The following is a 25512-nucleotide window of genomic DNA, read 5'->3' as shown; positions in this document are numbered from 1 at the left end:
AAAAACACCAGTTTATGTTCCACTGGCAATGGAAAAGAGATTTCTCTTCAAACATCACTGCATAAGTTACACATTTCTGTAGTTCTACATCATAACCTCAAAAGACCTTTCACCATTGAGAGTAACTATAATTCAACTAAATGAAATCAAACTGTTAAAATTACAACAAATCACAGCAGAACCGTACAGAACGTTGAATCTCCCCTGCTACAATATTAAAATTCAGTGTGAAACAAACAAATGCAAATGAAGTGACAAGTCTCACAAACAAAAACAGGTAAAATAATTCTGCGTTCTCCATTGGGTCTTAATAGTAGTTCACAAAACTGAACATATAGAAAGAGCAAAAAAACAAATGTAGTTCATCGAATGCCATTGTCACTACATTGTTGATTGTGGGTCTTTTTCAGGTTCTTAAAAGATGAATAAATTAAACAATTAAAAATAATATTTTGCAGTTACTAAGCAACAAGGGCATATAGAACATGATGATGTAAAAGATGAACCGTCTCATAACTGGCAATTCCAAATTAACAGAATTATACTATCCATACAGGTCATCATTACAACTTAAAATAAACATTGGAATTATTTTTTTTTTTAAATTTAGAATACCCAATTCTTTTTTCCCCCAATTAAGAGGCAATTTAGCATGGCCAATTCACCTACCCTGCACATCTCTTGGTTGTGAGGTTGAGACCCATGCTAAACAGGGAGAATGTGCAAAATAAATATTTGTTTGTGGGATGTGGGTGTTGCTGGCTGGGTCAGCATTTGTTGCACATCCCCGAGGGCATTTAAGAGTCAACCACATTGCTGTGGGTCTGGAGTCACATGTCGGCCAGACCAGCAAGGGTGACAGATTTCCTTCCCTAAAGAACATTAGTGAACCAGATGGGTTTGTATAACAAGCGGCCATGGTTTTATGGTCATTATTAGGCTTTTTTTAATTCCAAATTTTTTTTATTGAATTCAAATCCACCTTCAGTAGTTATTTCTTCTCACAAAGGCATTTTTCACTTACTGATACCATATAACTGGGCATAATGATCCTGCAGGTGATACAGGTTGTGTTGCGAAGGTACGGAAGTTTAGGACATGTTCATTCTTTGTGGCTGAAGCAGGTGACATATCAATATGGCGACCACCCACAACTGGCGCTTCAATTTATACTTGGCATACAAGTCAATCCCTGTTTTCAAGGGAATTTTCGAGGCTTCAAAAGTCGACTTATATGCGGATATCTATGGTATTCGTAAAAAAAAGCAGTTACATCGCTATACATTTATCTAACATCCTTTCCATTCAGTGAAGCCACAATCAATTGCCTCCAGCTTTTCCAATATTTTACAAGAATGTTAGATGTTCCCTTTAAAACCTGAAATCTCCTTGGGTCTCAGCGCATAAAGCATAAAGAAAATGCAACACATTTTCCAAATGATATGAAATCATATGACATCTTGCAAGTCATTTTTTCTCAAGTCATTATAAGCTTCAAGTATTCTTCATTGTTTATAACTATACTGCACTCAGGGCAGCACGGTGGCGCAGTGGTTAGCATTGCAGCCTCACGGCACCGAGGTCCCAGGTTCGATCCCGTCTCTGGGTCACTGTCAGTGTGGATTTTGCACATTCTCCCTGTGTTTGCGTGGGTTTCACCCCCACAACCCAAGGATGTGCAAAGTAGATGGATTGATCACGCTAAATTGCCCCTTAATTGGAAAACATTAATTGGGTACTCTAAATTTAAAAAAATAAATAATTACACTGCACTCTCTTTTAAAGAAACCTAAATTCATCCTGGCTAGAAACACTTCACAAATATATGGATCACTTTCAAAAGCATTGTGACAATTCAATTATAGCTGCCTTGTATTACTAATTGTTTTGCACTAAATTGATATTTGTAGACTAAAATGTTTCTTTCTGAAAAAAATCAGAATGCAATTAATTTAATAAACCACATTTTGCTATGGAATCGGCACTTGTTCACAGAATCGCTACAACTCAGAAGGAGGCCATTCAGCCGATCATGTCTGCACTGGCTCAGAGTATTTCACCGGAGTGCCATTTTCTCCATAACCCTGCAGATTTCATCTTTTCAAGCCATCTAATTCCCTCTCGAATGCTCCAATTGAACCCGTCTCCACCACACTCTTTAGGCAGTGTAGTCCAGACCCTGACCACTCGCTGTGTGTTAGGTTTTGCTCATATTGCTTTTGCCAATTGTTTTAACTCTGCGTCCTCTCGACCTTGAGCTTTTTCACCCAGAGGGTGGTGGGAGTCTGGAACTCACTGCCTGAAAGGGTGGCGGAGGCAGAGACCATCATAGCGTTTAAGAAGCATTTAGATGTGCACCTGCGATGCCAAGGCATACAAGGGTATGGACCAAGTGCTGGAAAATGGGATTAGAATAGTTAGGTGGTTGCTTTTGACCAGCACAGACATGATGAGCCAAAGGGCCTTTTTGTACTGTAGACCTCTCTGACTCAATGACATGAACCCTGGACGTCTTGCATACTAATTCAATGACGATCCTAGAGCGAGAATCATATCCTGAGAATCATCACCTGGACCGCAGGGACTGCAGCGGTTCATGAAGGCAGCTTACCACCACCACAACCTCAAAGGCAGTTATGGATGGGCAATAAAAATGTTGGCTTGGCCAGCAGGGCACTCATGAAAGAGTAAAAAGTTGATACCATCATAATCAGCAACCTGGTGATGCACTGCTACAAACGGAGTACCAAATTGCTGTTACTCTAGAATATTAGTATCCTTGAGGAGAAGATGTACAGTTAAAATGTTGCGATCGGAGGGCAGAACGGTGACACAGCACCTAACACAGTTGCCTCATGCGCCAGGTAACAGGGTTCAATTCCGGACTTGGTCTGTGTGGAGTTTACGTTGGTTTCCTCAGGTTTCCTCACACAGTCCAATGATGTGCAGGTTAAGTGAATTGGCCATGCTAAATTGTCCCTTAGTGTCCAGGGAAGTGTAGGTCATGGGGGGAGGGGGGGGCTAGGCCCAGGTTGGGTGCTCTTTCAGACCTGATGGGCTGAATGGCCTCCTTCTGCACTGTAGGATAATTAAAACTCGGTGACAAATACTATTCAGTCATTTTCTGGTTAATTTTCTCCCTGCCCTCTCCCAGATAATGGCCTGGATTTTGCAACAAGAATAATAATGAGGCAGTCAGCTTTCATTGTTATTAAGGAGTTCGCCAGACAGTGCCCTCACAGGTTCAGTTAAAATGCCAAATCTGGAAGTTGCTACCTTTCAACAAACGCCACCTGAACAACACATCTCCGAGAAACCTGGCATACTCTATATGAGGTTGCAGTACTGAGCAATTAGATGCTTATTAAAGATAGCAGGAAAAGTTAGGGCTCTCCCCAGTCAAATCTTTTTTTTAAATAAAAGGTATGTGTATTCAAGTTTTTAACATTTACAAAACATTACAACACAAAAAACAAAATAAACCCAGCACAACCACCCCCCACCCCCTTAATCAACCTCCCTCTCCCCCAAACACTATCTCCCGGAAATGCAGAGTAAACAAACCCCACCTCTTGTGGAATCCCTCATTTGCCCCTCTTCACTTTACTTCTAAATGCAGGAACTCCATTAGATTCCTCAGCCACACCCAGGCACAGGGTGGAGAAGCGGGCCTCCACCCCAACAGAACCCACCTACGAGCGATCAGTGAGGCAAAGGCTGGAACATCGGCCTGCACTCCCACCTGCAACTCCGGCAGACCTGACACCCCGAATATGGCCCCCAGGGGACCAGGCCCTAAATCCACATGCCAGATCGCCGACATGGTGCTGAAGAACAACCTCCAAAATTTCTCCAACTTCGGGCAGGACCAGAACATATGTACATGATTAGATGGGCACCTCCCACACCACTCAAATATCCTTACCTCCTTCAAACAGCCGGCTCATCCCCGACTTTGTCAGGTGCACCCAGTGAAATGAAATGAAATGAAATGAAAATTGCTTATTGTCACGAGTAGGCTTCAATTAAGTTACTGTGAAAAGCCCCTAGTCGCCACATTCCGGCGCCTGACGGGGAGGCTGGTACGGGAATCGCACCGTGCTGCTGGCCTGCTTGGTCTGCTTTAAAAGCCAGCGATTAGCCCTGTGAGCTAAACCAGCCCCGATGTGTACCAGATTTAACTGGATCAACCCCAGCCTTGCTCATGGGTTGATGCGTTCACCCTCTACAGCACTTCACACCACAACCTCTCCTCCAGCACCATCCCCAACTCCTCCTCCCACTTGGCCTTGACCTCCTCCAGGGACACCATCTCTTCTTCCAAAATCCTCCCATAAATCGCCGAGACGATCCCACCCTCCAATCCTCTTACCAGCACCATCCCCAACTCCTCCTCCCACTTGGCCTTGACCTCCTCCAGGGACACCATCTCTTCTTCCAAATCCTCCCATAAATCGCTGAGACGATCCCACCCTCCAATCCTCTTACCAAGAACATCTCCGGCAACGAGGAGGAAGGTGCTACTGGAAAGATTGGAAAAACCTTTTTGCAAAGTCTCCCACCTACATGTTCCCCAAGTAGGAACCCAAATTTTGACCCCAACTCCTCCAAACTGGTAAACTGCCCTTCCAAAAACAAGTCTTTAATCTCCTTCTCCCCTCTTTCCTCCCATCCCGGAAACCTTGCATACATTCTCCCCGGCTCAAACCCATGAGTCCTTCAGATGGCATCAACCTTGACCCCGCCCTAACCTAAAGTGCTGCTGGAATTGCCTCCATATTTTCAGCATGGCAATCACCACAGGACTCCCCAAATACCTCCCTGGGGCAAAGTGGAGCGGCGCCATTGCTAGCGCCCAGAACCACAAACCCCGACAGGAATCGGTCTCCATCCTCACCCACAAAGCCTCCATCTCTCTACTCCAGCCCCGCACCTTCTCCACATTCGCTGCTTAGTAACAGTGCAACAAGTTGGAAGTCCCAACCCCTTGACTGCCACCCGCACTGAAGTACCGTCTTCCTAATCCTAGTCTTTTTACCTACCCAGAAAAATGATGAAGCCAACCTACCAACACCCTTAAAAACAATTTAGCCAACAAGACTGGCAAGCACGGAAATAAAAATAAAAACCAAGGCAAAATATTCATCTTCAACGCCTACACCCAACCTGCCAATGACAGGGGAAGGCTATCCCACCTCAGTAGATCCGCCTGAACTCTACCCACCAGACTCGTAAATTTAATTTACGAAGCCACGCCCAATCTTGGCCACCTGCACTCCCAACTCAAATCTAAATGAATTTTCAAAATGATACATCATAATCATTACCAAATCACTCGCCGTCACTGAAAATTAACTCCTGTGTCTGTGGCGTCTCATTTACAGAGATTCTAATTATTGGTGAAGATTTCTTTAAATTTCAATTATTAAGATGTTTCCTTTTCATCTTGCTCTCTTGATCCCCCATCTTTGCCTGCCTCACGAGCAATTCTGCAATCTGATGGTTAGTAAATATACACTACAGCTTAGCCTCTTTATACAATTCCCAAACCCCCTGCAGAGGCTCGCTTTCGGATGCCTCATGACAGTAAATTGCCATTCAAAAGACAGGAAGAGTCTGAGGGCAGCTGTACGTGATGAATGGTGTTGCCATTCCTTCACCATTGACTGCAAGATGCCAGCCATTGACTGTTGCGGCACAGTTCCACGGCTAAATATTTCATTCCATGTGGAATGCATCATAGCTGAATACAACTTTTTTTCCCCTCACTATCCCTGTGCCACAAAGTCAATTATAGTGCCACTATTTCTGCCTACTTTAAGCATAGGTCAGATTTTCCTGTTCTGGAAGAAATACAATGATTTGTTCTTTAAAAGTAACAGATTAAACCATATCACATACAAAAAATATGAACAGAAGGAAAATGTGATTTTATTTTATACAGAGCAAGATTCCATAATCCCAGCCAAGGTCACATCAAAACTTCAAAAACTAGGACCTGGGGTCCTCCCTCTGTAACTGGATCCTCAACTTCCTTACCCATAGACCACAATCAATAAAGATAAATAACACCTCCTCCACGATACCTCACAATACTGGGGCCCTGCAACGCATATTTAGCCCCCTCCTATACTGCCTAAGCACACACACGACTGTGTGCCTAAATTTGACTCCAACTCCATTCCAAGTTTGCTGATGACAAGACCGTAGTGGGTCGGATCTAGGACAACAATGAGTTAGAATATAGGAGGGAGATAGAGAACCTGGTGGCATGAACGACAACAATCTCTCCCTCAATGTCAGCAAAACTAAGGAGCTGGTCATTGACTTCAGGAAGCAAAGCCCCTGTCAGCATCAATGGTGCCGAGGTGGAGATAGTTGACAGCTTCAAATTCTTAGGCGTGCACATCACCAACAATCTGTCCTGGTCCACCCACATCAACGCTACAACCAAGAAAGCACAACAGCGCCTATACTTCCTCAGGAAACTAAGGAAATTCGGCATGTCCACATTGACTCTTACCAATTTTTACAGATGCACCATAGAAAGCATCCTATCTGACTGTATCACAGCCTGGTATGGCAACTGCACAGCTCAAGACCGTAAGAAACTTCAGAGAGTCATGAACACAGTCCAGTCCATCACGCAAAATTGCCACCCATCCATTGACTCTGTCTGCACCTCCCACCTTGGAAAAGCAGGCAGCATAATCAAAGACCCCTTCCCACCCTGGTTATTCTCTCTTCCAACCTCTTCCATCAGGCAGGCGATCCACAAGTCTGAGAAGATGCACTAACAGGTTCAAAAAACAGCTTCTTCCCCGTTGTTACCAGACTCCTGAATGGCCCTCTAATGGGCTGAACTGATGTCTTCAAACATCACTACTGAGTAGGACTACACACCTTATGCTTCACCCGATGCCTGTGCCTATGTATCTACATTGTGTATTTACCGTATATACTCACGTATCATCGATCTCGCATATCATGCGACCCCTAAATTTTTGTCCCCAAAACATGATTTTATGCTATATCTCATGTATCATGCGAGTCACTTTTTTGGAAATTAATGCCCAAACTAAAACTTCCAAATGGTATCATTGTCTGTGGATTCTGCAGAGTGGATTCTGTTGTGAAAGCTGTTCGCGAATCGAACAGCTTTCCAGCTGGCTTGACTAGCGTCGTTCAGCCACTTGACGTATCCATTCATAAAAACAGCAAGTAAAACACCCGCGAATTTTGTATCGGAAAAAGACGGCCATGTATTGAATAAACTACCCATATGATCAGGAAGACAACCTGAACAAAGAACCAATAGTCGTTAATGATTTGGATACTACTCTACAGATTTTGACCACAGCATTCTGATGGGAAGATGTTCAGCCACTTGACGTATCCATTCATAAAAACAGCAAGTAAAACACCCGCGAATTTTGTATCGGAAAAAGACGGCCATGTATTGAATAAACTACCCATATGATCAGGAAGACAACCTGAACAAAGAACCAATAGTCGTTAATGATTTGGATACTACTCTACAGATTTTGACCACAGCATTCTGATGGGAAGATGTTCAGCCACTTGACGTATCCATTCATAAAAACAGCAAGTAAAACACCCGCGAATTTTGTATCTCGCGTATCATGCGACCCCCCCCAAATTTAGGTTACAATTTAGGTCTTCAAAAGTCGCATGATACGCGAGTATATACGGTATGTATGTCTTATGTTCATTCATGTATGGAACAATCTGTCTGGACTGTATGCAGCACAATACTTTTCACTGTACCTCAGTACACATGGCAATAAATCAAATGGGATGAATGAACAGTTAGCAAATTTTTTTTTTGAAGGAGCTGTGGTTCAAGAAGAAACAGTGGGGTCAGGACAGCGAATGAATTTTCTACTCATCTTCGAGTAATTCCATGGGGCATTTGACATCAAACTTATATTGTTATAACAGGTAGACAGAGCCTCAGCCCATTTTATCTCAAGCTGCTACTTCCTAAAATGCAATAATGCAAACTCCAGCGCCAGCGGGATTATACGCAAATTGTGGATTGGGGAACTGACCATGAGATGAGATGATTGTGCTGCAAAGCAAGCCAGGCTGATGCATCAGGAAGACGGACTATTCCTTTCAAAGTCTATCCTTGACGCAAACCAGTGCGCCAACACACCCCAGATTTCACATTTTGAAAATAAATGCTAGGCTGATTTCTACTTCAAAAGGAAATGTTTCTTGAACATTTGTGACCATTTTGCTCAACAAATTCTATTACACACTATTAAGTAGACAAATAATGCTTACTGTTTGGCTTCCTCTAGGTGACATAAATATTCATAGGCAATGTTCTGATGCCTCCTCTCATCCATTTCCTCCGCAGAGAGTCTTTCATCGTCCACAATAGCTACAAAAGAGAAATGTATGTGGTTATTATGTGGCTGAAGGGAGTATCGCCAGAAATAACAAGGAATTAGAGTGGAGCCCTCAGGTCTGCTCTGCCATTCAATATGATCAAAGTTGATCTACCTCAACTCCACTTTCCTGTCCTCTCCCCATATCCCTCAATTCTCTGAGAGATGAAAAGTCTGTTGATCTTCAATGGAGGCAATGACGTATCATCCACATCGCCTCGTGGGTGAACAATTAGAAAAGATTCACAGCCTCTCATGTCCACTCTGTCCCTCGGCCCGTTATGAAACCTTCTATGTTTCAATCACTTCATCGCTCATTCTTCTAAACTCCAGAGAAGGACGATGTAGGTACAGAAAGCAGAGTGGCAAGAGAGGAGCTTGCAGGAGCTCGGAGGCTAATTTTCAAATGTTGTCTGGCCACAGGAGAGGTGCCAGAGGGCTGGAGAACAGCCAATTTGGTACCATTATTCAAAAAGGGAAGTAGGGAAAAAACAGATAAATATAGGCCTGTGGGTCCAGCATTACTGGTAGGGAAATTACTGGACAATGTTCTGAGGGACAAAATTAATCTCCACTTGGATAGGCATAGATTAATTAATCAAGGATAGTCAGCATGACTTTATCAGGGGAAGATCACATCTAACAAATTTGATTACATTTTTTGAGGTGGTGACTCGGCGTGTAAATGAGGGCTGTGTAGTTGATGTAGTCTCCATGGACTTCAGTAAGGCTTTTGACAAGGTCTTGCATGGGAGACTGGGCAAGAAGGTAGAGCCCACGGGATCCAGGACAATTTGGCAAATTGGACCAAAATTGGCTTAGTGGTAGGAGGCAGAGGGTGATGGTCAAAGGTTGTTTTTTGTGACTGGAAGCCTGTGTCCAGTGGTGTTCTACAGGAATCGATGCTAGGTCCCTGGCTGTTTGTTGTGCACATGAATGATCTTCAGACTCACTATTCCAATGCTCTCATGGCCAGCCTCCCATTTTCCACAACATACAACTTAACCAAAATCTGCTGCCCATATCCCGTCTCACCCCAGGTTCTGTTCGTTCATTATGCTTGCATTTGTTGACCTATATTATTTCCCAGTCTCCAAACATCTCAAATTTAAAGTTCACATTGTAGTTTCAAAATCCCATTAGGACCCTGCCACTCAGAATTTCTGTAGCCTTCCACAGCTTCCAAACATTCTGCATTCCTTCACTCTGGCTAGGTGTGAATTCTATATTCTGGGACCAACCATTAGCAGCTGTGCCTTTTGACGCCTGAGCCCCAAACTTCACTTGTCCCATTCCCTCTTTGCCCATTTAAGGTTCTGCATAAAGCCCATCGATCTGACAAAGATCTTGCCATCCCTCGCAATGTCTTTTTTGATGTCTCTTTTGTTTTAGTGTCCACCATTGTCTGGTTACCGTCATTTGAGGTGCCTAGGTATGTTTCAATGCTTCAAGACACTATATAATGCAAGTGGTCATTGAGTGTGGAAACTTTCAGTCACTGTGTATTTAACATGACTTTTCAGTTCTTTTTACATGCTCCTTACAATCCCTATAGTGCAGAAGGAAGCTATCTGGCCCATCAAGTCTGCACCGACCCTCCAAAAAAGCACCCTACCTGGGCCCACTCCCCTTGTAGCCCCACCTAACCTGCACATCTTTGAACACTAAAGGGCAATTTAGCATGGCCATTCCACCTAACTTCCACTTCTTTGGACTGTGGGGGGAAACTCACGCAGATATGGGGAGAACGTGCAAACTCCACACACAACTCCGCAGTTAGCATAGCGCCGGGGTCCCCAGTTCAATTGCAGGCTTCCAGTGACTGTGTGGAGTTTGCACTTTCTCCCCATGCCTGCGTGGGTTTCCTCTGGGTGCTCCAGTTTCCTCTCACAGTTAAGACGTGCAGGATAAGTGGGCTAGCCGTGCTAAATTGTCCCCTTAGTGTCCAAAAGATTGTCATAGATCATAGAATTTACAGTGCAGAAGGAGGCCATTCGGCCCATCGAGTCTGCACCAGCTCTTTGAAAGAACACCCTACCCAAGCCCACACCTCCACCCTATCCCCATAACCCAGTAACCCGACCAAACACTAAGGGCAATTTATCATGACCAATCCACCTAACCTGCACATCTTTGGACTGTGGGAAGAAACCGGAACACCCAGAGGAAACCTACACACACACGGGGAGAATGTGCAAACTACGCACAGACAGTGAACCAAGCCGGGAATCGAACCTGGGACCCTGGAGCCGTGAAGCAATTGTGCTAACCACAATGCTACCGCGCTAGGATAGGGTGGAGGTGTGGGCCTAAGAAGGATGCTCTTTCCAAAGGTCGATGCAGACTCGATGGCCTCCTTGTGCATTATAGGGATTCTATTACATAGTCACCCAAGGCTGGAATTGAACCCGGGTCCCTGGTGCTGAGGTAGCAGTGCTAACCACTGTCCCCCTGTGCCTCCCTCCTGCTTTCCACACTTTCAACAGGACTTTTTAATTACAGCTGCACTTCCGGATATCTGTTTTCCTTTGAGAAGGTGAAAGGGAGATTTGATTCAGGTATGCAAAAATAGGAGGGATCTGAGCAAAGTAGGTTGGGAGAACTTTGAGGAACGATACTCTTGCTATGGCAGGAGTGTAATGAAGCTTTATAAGGCTGATTCCTGGGATGGCGGTAATGTCATACGACGAGAGACAAGTCAGTTAGGATTATATTCTTGGAATTTAAAAGAGTGAATCTTATAAAATTCCAACAGGATTAGGCAGGGTAGATTCAAAAAGAATGTTACCAATGGCGGGGGAGTTCAGAACTAGGGGGTCATAGTTTGAGGATACGAGGTAAACCTTTTAGGACTGAGGTGAAGAGAAATTTCTTCACCCAGAGAGTGTTGAATCCGTGGAATTCACCACCACAGAAAGTAGTTGAGGTCAAACCGTTGTGTGATTTCAAGGAGGAAATGGGGCTAAAGGGATCAACGAATATGCCGGGGGGGCGGAGAGAAGGGATCAGGATATTGAATTTATAGTCAGCCATGATCAAAATGAATGGCGGAGCAGGCTCAAAGGGCCTCCTCCTGCTTCTTTTTTCTATGTCTGTTTCTATGTAAATCATACCCATGGTGGAAGGATCAAGAACTACTGGGCACAGATTTAAGGTTAATTGGCAAAAGCAGCAATGGTGATGTGAGGAAAATGTTTTCACTCAGCGAGTGGTTAGGGTCTGGAATATATTGAGAGAATGTGGTGGAGGGCAGGTTCAATAGAGGTATTCAAGAAGGAAATCGGATTATCTGAAAAGAATCAGGCGAGCAGGTTAAGGAGTGGTACTAGGTGAACTGCGTCTTCAGAGAGCTAGCACAGACATGATAGGCTAAATGGCCTCCTTTAGTGTTATAGCCATTCGATAATTCGAAGAGCACAGCATTTGGTGTGCCCCACTGACAAATTGACTATAAAATTAACAACTCGTGTACAGTGCTCACTTTGTGCCCCCACTGAACAATTCAAAACTAATACTGCAATCCGGCTGCATGGCCCAGTATATACTACGTGATATGATCACAGGCATAGAAGTCACTCATCTCAAAAACAGGTAACATTAATGCAAGCAACTTACCTCAGCAGAGCTTTCTTCATGGTAAATTATTAATTCAATGTATTTGTACATGACCATTATAAAGCTCTTCAAGGGGATATCAATAGAAAGAATGTCCACTATCAAAAATACATTTTACTCAGAATGAATACACTGTAAATAGAGCTTTAATATTGACAAGTCTAGCCAAGTGCAGCAGATCAGCACCTCTGGCGAATCTGATGTAATCTTTTACTTCAGTCTTTTATATCGGCAGCCTATTTCTATGATTGCTTCACAGGTCATCCTTATTTATTCATAATTCATAAAATTCAGACTCATAACAGCACAGGGGGTCATTTGATTCCTGGGGTCAATGCTGACTCTGTACAGCAATCTGGTCAGTCCCATTCCCCTATTCCATCCCCATTGTCTTGCAAATTTATTTCCCAAGTATTATCCAACTTCTTTACCCAAATCGATTTTTCCCAATTAAAGGGGCAATTTAGCATGGCCAATCCACCTACCCTGCTCATTTTTGGATTGTGGCAACGAGGCCCACGCAGACATAGGGAGATTGTGCAAACTCCACACGGGCAACGACCCGGGGCCAGGGTCTAACCGAGGTCCTCAGTGGCCTGAGATAGCAGTGCTAACCACTGCATCACCGTGCCACCCTAGCCAACTTATTTTCAAAAATAATTCATCACCTTCACGTTCATCCACCAGACTTGAAGGCAGCAAGTTCCAGGTCATTACCACTCACTACTTAAAAAAATTCTTCCTTCACATTCCGCTGTATCTTCAGCTAAATCCTTAAATCTGTGTCTCCACAGTCCTTGCACCAGCAGCTAATGGGAACTTGCCTTTCTTTGTTGTTTCTGTTGTAATTTTGTTCATTTGTATCAAATCACCCCTCAACCTCGGTTATGGAGGAAAACAATCCCAGTTTCTCCAACCTTCACCTTGTAGCTAAAATTTCCTCCGGGTGCTCTGGTTTCCTCCCACAGCCCAAAGATGTGCAGGTTTGGTGGGGTTATGGGGTTACGGGGATTAGGTGGCTCTTTACAGGGTCAGTACTTCTGCACTGTAGGAATTCTATGGCTCAATCATTCTAGTAAATCTCCACTGCACCGTCCCATGATCGTTACAGCCTTCCTTAAAAATGTGTGGGGGCCAGAACTGGACGCAATACTCCAGCTGTGGCCCAACCAGAGCTGCAGCATAACTTCCCTGCTTTTGTACTCGATTCCTCTATTCATAAATCTAAGATTGCACATGTCCTGCCACTTCAAAAATGAATGCACATGAGCCCAGGGTCACACTGTGCTTAACAACCTGCAGAACAGACAAGAGTTCCATACAGATATTTGCCCATTATGTATATACGTTTGAGAAAGGCATTGGAACACAAAGCGAGAGGAAGCAAGACAAGGCAATTTTAGAAAGAATTATAGAGGACAGGGACATAGTGGTTGAAAGATTGACTTTACAAGTGTAATGAGAATGTCGTTTTAAGAAATGTTTGTCTGATCATGTTACTGCAGTGATGTCAGAGTGGGGGTGGCGCTGAGCTCTGGCTCTACTTTTTAGTTTCACTTTGAGAAAAGCTTAGGTGTGTCTGTGTTTTTTTGGTTTTATTTTCAGTGTTGGAGCTGAAGTCAGACAAAGGAGGTGTGCTGTTGATCTCTCTGCCATGAAAAGACTATCTCTTGATCATTTGGTGAATTCGGAATTATAAATGTTTTCAGTAGTGAATGTAAACCTGATGTGCTTCTGTTAAAATGTGTTTCTTTTGTCTTCTGGATGTTGTTTGGGAAGTTATTAAGGATTACTTAGTGTTGTACTCTTTGTGGGTTGTATTTGAATTAATGGTTGCTGAGATGTTCACTGTATGTTTTAAAAAAGGTTAACTTGAGTTCATAGAATAAACATTGTTTTTCTTTAAAAAAATACTTTTCCATTTCCACTGTACCACACCTGTAGAGTGGGCCGTGTGCTCCCCACAATCTATTAAAAGTTGTGGGTCAGGTGAACTCCATGATACACTTTGGGGTTCTCTAAACCCTGGCCCATAACACAAGACAGAGTCGAAGAAACAAATTATTTGGAATTAGACAAAGACAATAAATGCTATTCTGGATACCATAACAAGAGGAGATTTCCACAAAGAGGGTGGAATGAAGTCATGGGTTATTAAAAATGGGGAGCTCTGATCTTTAAAGTCAGTTTGCAGGGACCCAGAAACCAATATATATATATACACATAGAAAGAAAGAAAGAGAAAGAGAAAGAGAGTGTATGTGATGGATGTGCAGGACAGTACGTGGCAGATCAAGCAAACCACAAAGTTCTAGACTTGCACGAATTTATGAAAGATGGAGGCAAGAAGATAATTTAAACTGAAATAGGCATGGATGAGAACAGTCAATGCTGTATTCTACACAATTTATGTCCAATACCATGTCCCTGGAAATCTCAGCATTAACAGCACAAAACTCTATATTTTTCATTCAAAAATCCTACAGAAATGGGAAAGGTGTATTTTGAACAGAACACATTTTAAAAATGCATTTATTTGTTTAAAAATGCTGTGCACAGTCAATGTCAACTGAGGTTGCATTTGGTCTGATAATTCAGGTGCCCCTTCCCGTCTAGCTTTACTACTCACTCCATTTGCAGCAGGAATAGCTGGATAGAGAATAGTGTGGCCTGGTATTACTCATTGCCTATGCCATTAAAAATAATTGTCTCTTGTGCCAAAGACCTGCCATTTCCACTCTATCCCAGATTCCCCATGCTTTCAGGAAGGATGGGGGAGAAAAAGCTCAAGAGAATAGGGGGCAGCAGGGTAGCATGGTGGTTAGCATAAATGCTTCACAGCTCCAGGGTCCCAGGTTCGATTCCCGGCTGGGTCACTGTCTGTGCGGAGTCTGCACGTCCTCCCCCTGTGTGTGTGGGTTTCCTCCGGGTGCTCCGGTTTCCTCCCACGGTCCAAAGATGTGCGGGTTAGGTGGATTGGCCATGCTAAATTGCCCGTAGTGTCCTAAATAGTAAGGTTAATGGGGGGGTTGTTGGGTTATGGGTATAGGGTGGATACGTGGGTTTGAGTAGGGTGATCATGGCTCGGCACAACATTGAGGGCCGAAGGGCCTGTTCTGTGCTGTACTGTTCTATGTTCTATGTTCTAATTCAACCAAATTCAAATGGAACTCAAGTACAATGTCTGGCTGTAAATTTAATCACAAAGTGAAAGATACAGAAGTTAAAAAGGAATTTGTGGGTTCCTTCATTTACGGCCGCAAACGAGTGGCTGTTTAGGGAATATTTTCCCAAAAGACAAAGTTATTATCCATTGCACAGTCGAAAAAGGCATTCCTCTAAAGAGCAGCACCAATTCTCACCCGATGCTGTAACTTCCCAGATTCCCTTTTTTCTACTTCAATGCAACACCACCCCACCCCCATCCCTTTGACACATTTTAAATTTATATAAGGCCCCCATAGCCCTTACCATGCTACCAGTATTGCTATTCAACATTTAAACATGAAAAATGCTGCATAATGCAACTTTCTTTAGTTCCTTCTTCTAAGCAAGGTAACAAGTGTGGGAATTAATGGCACAAATCAGTTTTCCACTATTTCACAGATGCAAAAATCAATAATCAAAGTTTGATCTGTCCATATTATGTACTACAATAGTTAATTGTATCAGCCGCTCAGTTCTAACATTCTCACCTCTGAATTAGAGGCTACAGGTTTAAGCATTGATCCAGGGGCTGTTTAGCTCACTGGGCTAATCGCTGGCTTTGAAGGGAGACCAAGGCAAGCTGGCAGCACGGTTCGATTCCCGTAACAGCCTCCCCAAACAGGCGCCGGAATGTGGCGACTAGGGACTTTTCACAGTAACTTCATTTGAAGCCTTCTCGTGACAATAAGCGATTTTCATTTCATTTCATTTCATGACATGTGCTGACACCTCAATGCAGCACTGAGGAGAGGCTCCGCCTTTCAACCTACATTTTGGCTGCCTGTTTACGTAAATAATCATTCCATTGCATTACAGACGTCCTGCAGGTACCCCAGCCAATACATATCCCTCTACCAACACAATGAAAACTGATTTATTGCTCATTCATCTCACTGCTATTTGTAGGCCCTGACTGGTGTACTTGCTTGCATATGCAACAATGACGACGGTTCAAAAGTATTTAGTTGGCTGTGAAGAACTTTGAGAAATGGTACATGAATTCAATTTCATAATAACATATGTGGGTATGGTTTGGGATCACAAAAAACATATTTGGTACTTGGCAGTTGGTAAAGATTCCCTTTGTTGTCTTCCACAAGGGTATTTTCACAGGAGGTGTACAATGGGTGCAGTCATGGTTACATTAATTAAAACAAGTTCAAGAGATTTTCCTTAAATGAGTCCTTAAGAGGGCATAGACATTAAGGTTTGTGGTAGATGTTTGTAGCACAAGTTCTCTCCTGTGTCATAAAATAGACCACTCTTTTAGGAGTTATAAATCATTTATTGTTGAACCACATTAAGATGCATTTCTTAAAACTTCTTTCACAGGGTCCAACAAACCTCCCCACCCTAACTCTGAACCAATTCATCATCATTCCAGCTTGGTTATTCTTGTTTAAATCTTTCCAATTAGAATTCTACCCCTGCCACTTTGACGGGTACTATGCCTGTGATGCATTATTCCTCCACATCCTATTCAGACTTTAAAAAACTTTTATTACGGGATGTGGGCATCGCTGGTTAGGCCAGCATTTATTTCCCTTCCCTAGTTACCCTTCAGAAGGTGGTGCTGAGTTGCCTTCTTGAACCGCTGCAGTCCCTGAGGTGTAGGTACACCCAGCGTGCTGTTAGGGAGGGAGCTCCAGGATTCTGACCCAGTGACAGTGAAGGAACGGTGATAATTTTCCACGTCAGGGTGGTAAGTGACTTGGAGGTGATTGTCCAGATGGTGGTGTTCCCAGGGTACCTACGGCAATGATTTTGATGCCCGCTCCTACATTTAACTCGAGGGCCTTGGCCACCTCATCTTTTACATGTGTATGATGTACCTATGATGATGTTATCAAAAGACATGGGGAGAGATTCTCTGGCCTCCCCACAGCACATCCCTTGGCAGCGGAGATGGGCAGTTGTTGACCAGCAATGGAATCTTCTAGTCCTGCCACTGTCAATGGGATCTCCCATTGAAATCACCCCACACCGCCTGGAAACCCACAGCAATGGTGTGCCATCAGACCGAATATCCCGCTGGCATGAGCAGCCAGAAGGTCTGATCCATAGGATCAGCTTCCACATGCATGTAGACAATACGTAACTGTACTTCTCCACTTCCTGTGTTGTCAAACTGACGGCATGATGCACTGCAGCAAATCGACCAAGACGTCTTAGACAACACCTTGCAAACCCACAACTTCCTTTCATCGAAGGACAAGTGGCACATTGTAACACAACCACCTTCAAACCACGCACCATACTGCTATGCAAATAATTGCCATTACTTCACTGCCGTTGGGTCCTTTCTGGTGGGGGCACCTTCACCACAGCAGTACAAGGTGGCAGCTCATCACAAACCACATGTGGGTAATTAGAGATCGGAACAAATGCTGACCCCACCAGCGACACCCATGAATGACTAAAAGAAAAATAAATTGCTATTTGAGTGATTACAAGAGAAAAACTTAACATGTTAATTTTGTTCCATAGACACTGGTAGGTTGGGAGAAAGGGAAAAATTAGGTCAGGAGGGGGGGATTCTTCAAAGGCTAGATAGAATGGCCACTATTGATCAACAGTTCCTCATTCTACACTTCCCAACTACTGGAAGTACCCACTTCTAATTATCTTCTTCCATCTCTTCATAACCTTGAACGATCCTGCCATATTACCTCAATCTTCACTGTTCGAATGAATAAGTCCTCAATTGTTTATTTCTTTTCTTTGTACTAGATGTTGTGAATCAGTATTTCACTCTCCAAAGGCACAATGTTCCTCCTTTAGTGAAGACCCAACACAGGGCGCGGAGGGCTTATGTTTTTATATGGGCTGATCATTAACTTTTAATTATAGATTTTACAAGTCTTAAGATAAAACCTCAAATTTCATTATGCTTCTCAATTTATTTTTATTTAAAAAAAAACAGCTTCATCAATCAACACAGCTGCCTTTAATGTCTTGTGGACCTCTTAACACCCAGATCCCTCTGCCCTTTCACAACACCTAGCCGACTCTTCGTTCAATGTATATTTATTTTTTGTAAAAGTAAGCAGGATGCAATGCTTCACAATTACGGAAACGGAATTCCAGCTGCCACTAGCAAATATTCCCATTTCATCAAAATTCTTTCGAAGACTAAAGAGGAAAATAACACCTCCTGTTTTGATTAATGCAAACCAGCGTCACTCCTAGGTCACATGCTCAGTGAACAGAATGGGACCAAACTAAACTCTGGGACACTGCTAACCTTCAAAAACATTGACTCCTATCTTAATCGAATCTACTGTCGCGCACTTCATTCACTTTATTAAACTTCCTCTTCTAATCTTACACATGGTACATTGTCAAATACTTTTCTAAAGTCCAAGAATGCTCCATCAGCGTTATTTTTCTATTTACCACATCTATCAGCCCCTCAAACAATTCTAAAATATCATTTATTTTGAAATCCACACTAACAATTTATAACTATTCTCTCTATTTTATTCAGGATGAAGTTAACATGTATATCACAATTCTAAAATGTTTCCATACCACAGATGCTGATTAAGTCAAGGGTCCTCTTGCAGAGGGGTTTCTGTTAATGCTATTAAGTGCAGCTCTCTGGTAGAATAATTGCTTCCAGTTCCCCAGTTTATTTCCCACGCTCTGCATTGCAATAAGTGCTCATTAACCTTTATTGTAAACATTACTCCTCCCCCCAACCCACCCCCCCACCCCCACCCTGTGAGCTTCCATCTGAGCTGCAGTGAATCCTTGCTTCAGCCTTTTTCAGTTATATTCTATTTAATTTTATTCCTCTACTCCATAACCCTTTTGCTAAAAAGATTTCTGCATGAACATGACCTTCATCTATGTCGCCTCTCACTATTAGCTGATGATTGGCTTTACTTTCTAACTAGCCCCTTCAGAGTTAAAATACATCAGTCCTCATTTATACATTTTGCAGTATGTTAACATCTTTGCTCTTCTGATGTAATTCATTCTTGCAGAACAGCTCCCATCTAATCCAAAGTGGAATCCCTCTTGCTGACACCACACATTAAGCGATGTACTGATTTTAATCTCCGTCCTTCCCTATTCTGGAAATATGATGCTCTTTTAATAGCCCTGATCAGGGTGATCATCTTCCCCACAAGAAGCTAAAGCTTCAAATCTGTTTGAATCTAACTTGGGGTGGAGTTCTAACCTTCTTTCCCTGACCCTCAGATAATCATTCACCTTAACCCCCTCTGGAACCTGGTCAATGCTTTTGACTGGTGTGACGGTCCTCTCAATCTCATGAACCAAAAACAGTCCCCACTTTCTAATGCAGCAGACTACCTCCACCGCAGGTCCTGAGATTTTGAACTTGAGGAATAAGAGTAGGCAATGCTTAGCACATCTGCTTGCAATAGTCAACACTTGGGTATTTAAAACTCTCTCATCTCCCAGGAATGGTGCATCCTGTGCTTACATAGTCTGGTTTGCTCAAATTTGCTCCACTTTAAAGATCACCATGGGCCAGAAGAGTGGCAGGTTGTACTTAGTGAAGTGTCGCAAGGATCAGTGCTTACAATTCATCTATTTACTATCAATATCAATTAGTTAGCTGACCATGTATAATATAAGATACAAAGTTTGCCGTGAGAGCTATGCTAAGGAGCTGCCAAGTGATAGAGACCAGTCAAAGGGTTGGGCAAGATGGTGGTAGTTCGGAGTAAAATGTTGGGGGGGGGGGGGGGGGGGGAGACAAAATGGCTCTTTCCCTGGTTGGCGAGTCGAGGGGTTAGCCATTTAGGACTGCGATGAGGAAATATTTCTTCACTCAAGGTTTTTAGACGTCAAGACGATGAATATGTTTATGATTAAGATTGATGGATTTTTCGGTACTGACAGAATCCAAGGATAAGGGGATCCAGGGGAAAGTGGAGTTGATGTTGAGGACCAGTCATTACCTCAGTGAATGACCAAGTAGGGTTGATTAGCCATGTGGCCTACTCCTGCTTCTATTATGCCTTTAGAATAACGGTGAGGGTAAAGGCTCTCTCCATTATTTCTCCATAAGTAGTATAGGAGCAGATGCATGGCTAAATATGAATCTGGTTACAATCACCGTAGAGACCAATAACTTTTTTTTAAAGAAAGAGATGCATTCGCCAGTGACAGAATTGCAGGACACGATTTCAGTTTGAATAGTTTTACTGTAACAAGAACTAAAATCAACATAGACTAAATATTACTTTAAAAGCAACTAATACACCAAATTAAAGAAAAGACGCTTCCCTATTAACAAACATAACGACACAATAAAAATATTTTTAGACGAGTTTTTATGTTATGTCACACTGTCAGCAGACATTAGACATTGAAGATTTAGTTCCAAACTCACAGCTTTTCAACACACACCCTTCTCACTGCCGTGTGAAGTCCAGTCTGCCTGCGTCCTTTGAAAGTCATTCCATCCCCAAACCAATTTCCAGCAGCAAAGTCCATTCCAGTGACTCCTTGCTTCTTGAAACTCCACAAGCCCCATTTCTTGTGGCCAACAAATAAAAAGTATTTTCCTAGTTTTTCACAGCAGCGTCTGTTTGTCTCCCGCTCCATGTATTCCAGCCTGTGTGTCTCTGTATGAGATTTTCGAAACGTTTTGGTTATTGATAACATGGGTCTGTGGCCAGAATTAGCATATCACACCAGGACATCCTATTTTATCTCGAGTTGGAAGAGACGTTTTTAAAAATAAACACCTTCTAAATATTGTTGCAAAGATGGGACTTTACTGTTGTCCAAGATGTGCCACACTGCAATTAGCTTCTTGAAAACAGCATTTTGATGCCAACCTCACAACTGCCGTGCATTGCAAGTCATCCATTGCGTTTCTATGTGGTAGATAGGAACTACAGCCACCCCAATAAATCAATTCAATCAACAAAATCTGGAATTAAAAGACTAACAATGACCATCAAACCACTGTCAATTTGTGTTAAAACCCATCTGGCTCACTAATGTCCTTCAGGGAAGGAGATCTACTGTCCTTACTTGGTCTGGCCTACATGCAATTCCAGATCCACAGCAATGTGGGTAATTCTTAACTGCCCTCTGAAATGGTCTTGTAAATCACTCAGTCGCATTAAACTGCTAGAAACTCAAATAAAGAGTAAAATCAGACTGAATACCCAGCATCGGCTTTGGCACCAGAAACAACAGCAGCAAATTCAATCTCGTCACCCTGCAAATCCTCCTTCCTAACATCTGAAGGCTTGTGCGGAAATTGAGAGCTGTCTCACAGACCAGTCAAGGAGCAGCCCGCCATTGTCATACTCGCAGAATCATACCACCATCACCATCCCTGGGTACATCCTGTTCCATCAGCTTGATGCTTCCCAGAGTTCTGCCATTTATCATGTATTCTCTTGCCTGGTTTGTCCTTCCCAAGTACATCACCTCTCCAAATTGAATTCATTTGCTACTGATCAGCCCATCTGACCAGCATGTCTATATCTTCCTGTAATCGAAGGCTATCCTCCTCACTATTAACTACGCCACCAATTTTTACATCTTACACGAATCTACTGACTGGCCTATAGTTACCTGGTTTATCCCTTCCTCCCTTTTTGAATAATGGTACCACATTGGCTATCTGCCAGTCCTCCGGCACCTCTCCTTTGTCCAGAGAGGAATTGAAAATTACCAGCATCCCTGTTATTTACTCCCTTGCCTCACTTAACAGCCTGGGGTACTTTTCAACTGGCCCTGGAGATTTGTCTACTTTTAAGACTGGCAAACCATTCAGAACCTCCTCTCTGATTTTTACTTATTTTTTTTCTCAGTTAATCCCTTCTTACAAAAATAAATCAAGCCTGCTTCTTTACGACATTGACTGCGAGGACACTGTTCCCAGACTGCTTCACTGCGTCACTGACTGCATCCCCACCCTCTCTCAAAGCTAATGAATCAGGGGCAGGATTCTCCCCTACCCGGCGGGATGGGGGGGGGGGGTCCCGGCGTAGGGGAGTGGCGCCAACCACTCTGGGGTCGGGCCTCCCCAAAGGTGCGGAATTCTCGGGTGGCGGAGAATCTCTGCCACGGTGGGGGCAGGATTTTCGGCGGCCCGAGGCGATTCTCCGACCCTGCTGGGGGTCGGAGAATTTCGCCCCAGTACTCCATGTTGAACACCACTTGGAGGAAGCAATGTGGCAAGTGCAGGGAATGTACTCCGGGTAGGAGACTTCAATGTCCATCCCCAAGAGTGGTTCAGGAGCACCACTACTGAATGAGTTAGCCAAGTCACAAAGGACATGATGGCTACACTGGTTTAGCAACAGGTGAAGGAGGGAACCAACAAGACGGAGAAATATACTGGACCTTATCTCCATAAATCTATCCATTTCAGATGCATCTGTCCATGACAGTATTGGTGGAAGTGACCATCGGCCAGTCCTTGTCGAGACAAAGTCCTGTCTTCAAGTTGAGGATATCCTCCATCAGGTTGTGTAGCAACACCACTGCGCTAAATGGGATAAGATTTCAAACAGAAACTGAACACTGTGCAACCATGAGGTGCTGTGGACCATCTGAAACCTCATGACCTAGCATTTCTCCACTCTACCATTAACAAACCACCCCTGGTTTGATAAAGAGGGCTTGGGGACATGTCAGGAGCAACACCAGGCATATCTAAAATTGCTGCGCCAACCAGGTGAAGCTACAATACAGGACTACTTGCATGCCAAACAGCAAAGCAGCAAGTGATAGCAGAGCTAGGTAATTGCACAGCCACAGATCACAAACCCAGGATGGTGGAAAAGTAAACAACTCAGTGGAGGAGGAAACTCCACAAATATTTCCATCCTCAAATAATGGGGAAGCCCGGCACATCATTGCAAAAGATAACGCTCAAGCATTTGCAGCAATCTTCAGCCAGAAGTGTCAAGTGGATGATCTATCTCGGCCTCCTCCGGGAGGTCCCAGCATTATCGATGCTCGTCTTCAGCCAATTCGATTCACTCCATGTGAAACCAAGAAATGGCTGAAGGCACTGGATATTGCAAAGGCTATGGATCCTGACAATATTCTAGCAATAGTACTGAAGACTGTGTTCCAGATCTTCACACCCCAGCCAAGCTGTTCCAGTACAGGTACAACACTGGCATCAACCTGACAATGTGGAAAATTTCTCAGGTATGTCCTGTACACACAAAGCAGGACAAATTCAACCCATCAATTACCGACCCATCAGCCAACTCTTGATCAGTTGTCAAGGGGTCATGAACAATACCATCAAGTGGCTCAGCAATAACCTGCTCACGAACACTCAAGTTTGGACTCTGGCAGGGTCACTTGGCTCATAATAGTCTTGGTTCAAACATGGACAAAAGTGTTGAACTCCAGAGTCAGGTGAGAGTGCTGACCCTTGACATCAAGGCAGCATTTGACAGAGTGTGGCACCAATGAGCCCTCGTAAAACTGGGGTCAATGGGAATCAGGGGGAATCTCTCCGCTTGTTGGAGGTCAATCATTTCAGCTCGAGGACATCATGGTTGGAGTTTCTCAGGGTAGTGTTCTGGGCCCAATCATCCGTAGCTGCTTCCTCAATGACCTTCCTTCCATCCAAAAGGCGAGTAGTAGGGATGTTCGCTAATGTTCAGCACCAATTGCAACTCCTCAGATACTGAAGCAGTCCATGCCAAATGCAGAAAGACCTGGACGATATCCAGGTTTGGGTGACAATTGCAAGTAGGACTCGCACCATACAAGTGCCTGGCATTGACAATCTCTAAAAAGAGAACTTAACCATGGACTTCCGGTTGCGGCTATGCGGAGCTAAGCCGCATGTTCGGCAGCTCCTGCTATTTAGGGACTTTTGGGCCGTTTCGAGGGCCCCAAGCGGCGCTGTTTCTACGCATCCCGGTGGGGGAAGATGCCTGGAAGAACTTGCCCTACACTATATGGTGCTCACCCGGAGTGGGAAGAAGAAAAAGGCTGCAGTAACTCCCCCAAAAAAACGGGGGAAGAAAAACAAAATGGCGGCCGGCGCTCCCGCTATTTAGGGACTTTTGGGCCGTTTCGAGGGCCCCAAACGGCGCTGTTTCTACGCATCCCGGTGGGGGAAGGTGCCTGGAAGAACTTGCCCCACACTATATGGTGAAAAAGGCTGCAGTAACTCCCCAAAAAAACGGGGGAGGAAAAACAAAATGGCGGCCGGCGCAACACCCGAGGACTGGTGGAAGTGGGCGCAGGAGCAACAGGCCTTGCTCCTACGTTGTTTTGCTGAGCTGAAGGCTGAGCTGCTGGACTCCATGAATGCAACTACGACCAAGCTGCTTGGGACCCAGGCGGCACAGGAGGAGTCTATTCGGGAGTTGCAGCGGCAGGCCATTGAAAGAGAGGAGGCCGCCGTGGTCCTCGTTGGGAAAGTGGAGTTGCACGAGGCACTTCATAAAAAGTGGCAGGACCGCTTAGAGGAGCTGGACGTTCGCACGAGGCGAAAGAATCTGAGGATCCTGGGCCTGGCGGAGGGGCTGGAGGGGTCGGATCTCCCGGCGTATGTGACCACGATGTTGAGCTCGTTGATGTGAGCGGGGTCCTTCCATTTTCCCCTGGAGCTCAAGGGAGCACACAGAGTGATGGCCAGGAGGCCGAAGGCAGGTGAGCCCCCGAGGGCGGTGCTGGTGCGGTTCCACCGATTCAGTGACCGGGAGTGTGTGCTGCGCTGGGCCAAGAAAGAGAGGAGCAGTAAATGGGAGAATTCGGTAGTGAGGATCTACCAGGACTGGAGTGCGGAGGTGGCTAAGCGGCGGGCCGGGTTCAACCGGACGAAGGCGGTGCTTCATGCTAAGCAGCTCAGGTTTGGAATGCTGCAGCCTGCGCGTCTGTGGGTGACATACAAGGACCGGCACCATTACTTCGAGTCCCCGGAGGAGGCGTGGGCCTTTGTACAGGCGGAGAAGCTGGACTCGAACTAGGGCCTGGGGACATACTTTGGCCGGCGTTGTTTCCGCTGTGGCTGTTTTGTTCCAACTGTTTCAACTTTTTCAACTTCGACATGTGTGTTATGTATGCTGGTTTTCTTTTTGCTCTGTTTCCGGGTGGGTTTGTCTGTTGGGTATGGTTGTGGGGTAGGTGGGGAGTGTTGGGGGTTTGTGTTCTATATGTTCTCTTCTGTACGGGGCTGGGGATCGAGGGGAAACTGGATTTTGGGGAACTGCGTCAGAAGGGTGGGGTGTGGCAGTGTGAAAGCGCGGGCTTCCCTCTGGTTTCCCGCGCTGCGGGGCAGGGGGGTGGAGCTTGCGAT

The 25512-nt window shown here is 44.4% G+C and overlaps 1 protein-coding gene across 1 annotated transcript in view; it reads right to left on the bottom strand.

Annotated features, from left to right (window-relative positions):
* iqgap2 (IQ motif containing GTPase activating protein 2) overlaps positions 1-25512 on the bottom strand; it is a 407995-nt gene that overhangs the window by 349844 nt on the left and 32639 nt on the right. Inside the window, exon 2 of the mRNA XM_038805522.1 lies at positions 8311-8410. Within this exon, the coding sequence (XP_038661450.1) occupies positions 8311-8410 (100 nt within the window). The remainder of the gene's footprint in view (positions 1-8310; positions 8411-25512) is intronic.

This window comes from Scyliorhinus canicula, chromosome 8 (assembly GCF_902713615.1).
Source record: "Scyliorhinus canicula chromosome 8, sScyCan1.1, whole genome shotgun sequence".
NCBI lineage: Eukaryota > Metazoa > Chordata > Chondrichthyes > Carcharhiniformes > Scyliorhinidae > Scyliorhinus > Scyliorhinus canicula.
This window is presented reverse-complemented; position numbering and strand designations above follow the sequence as displayed.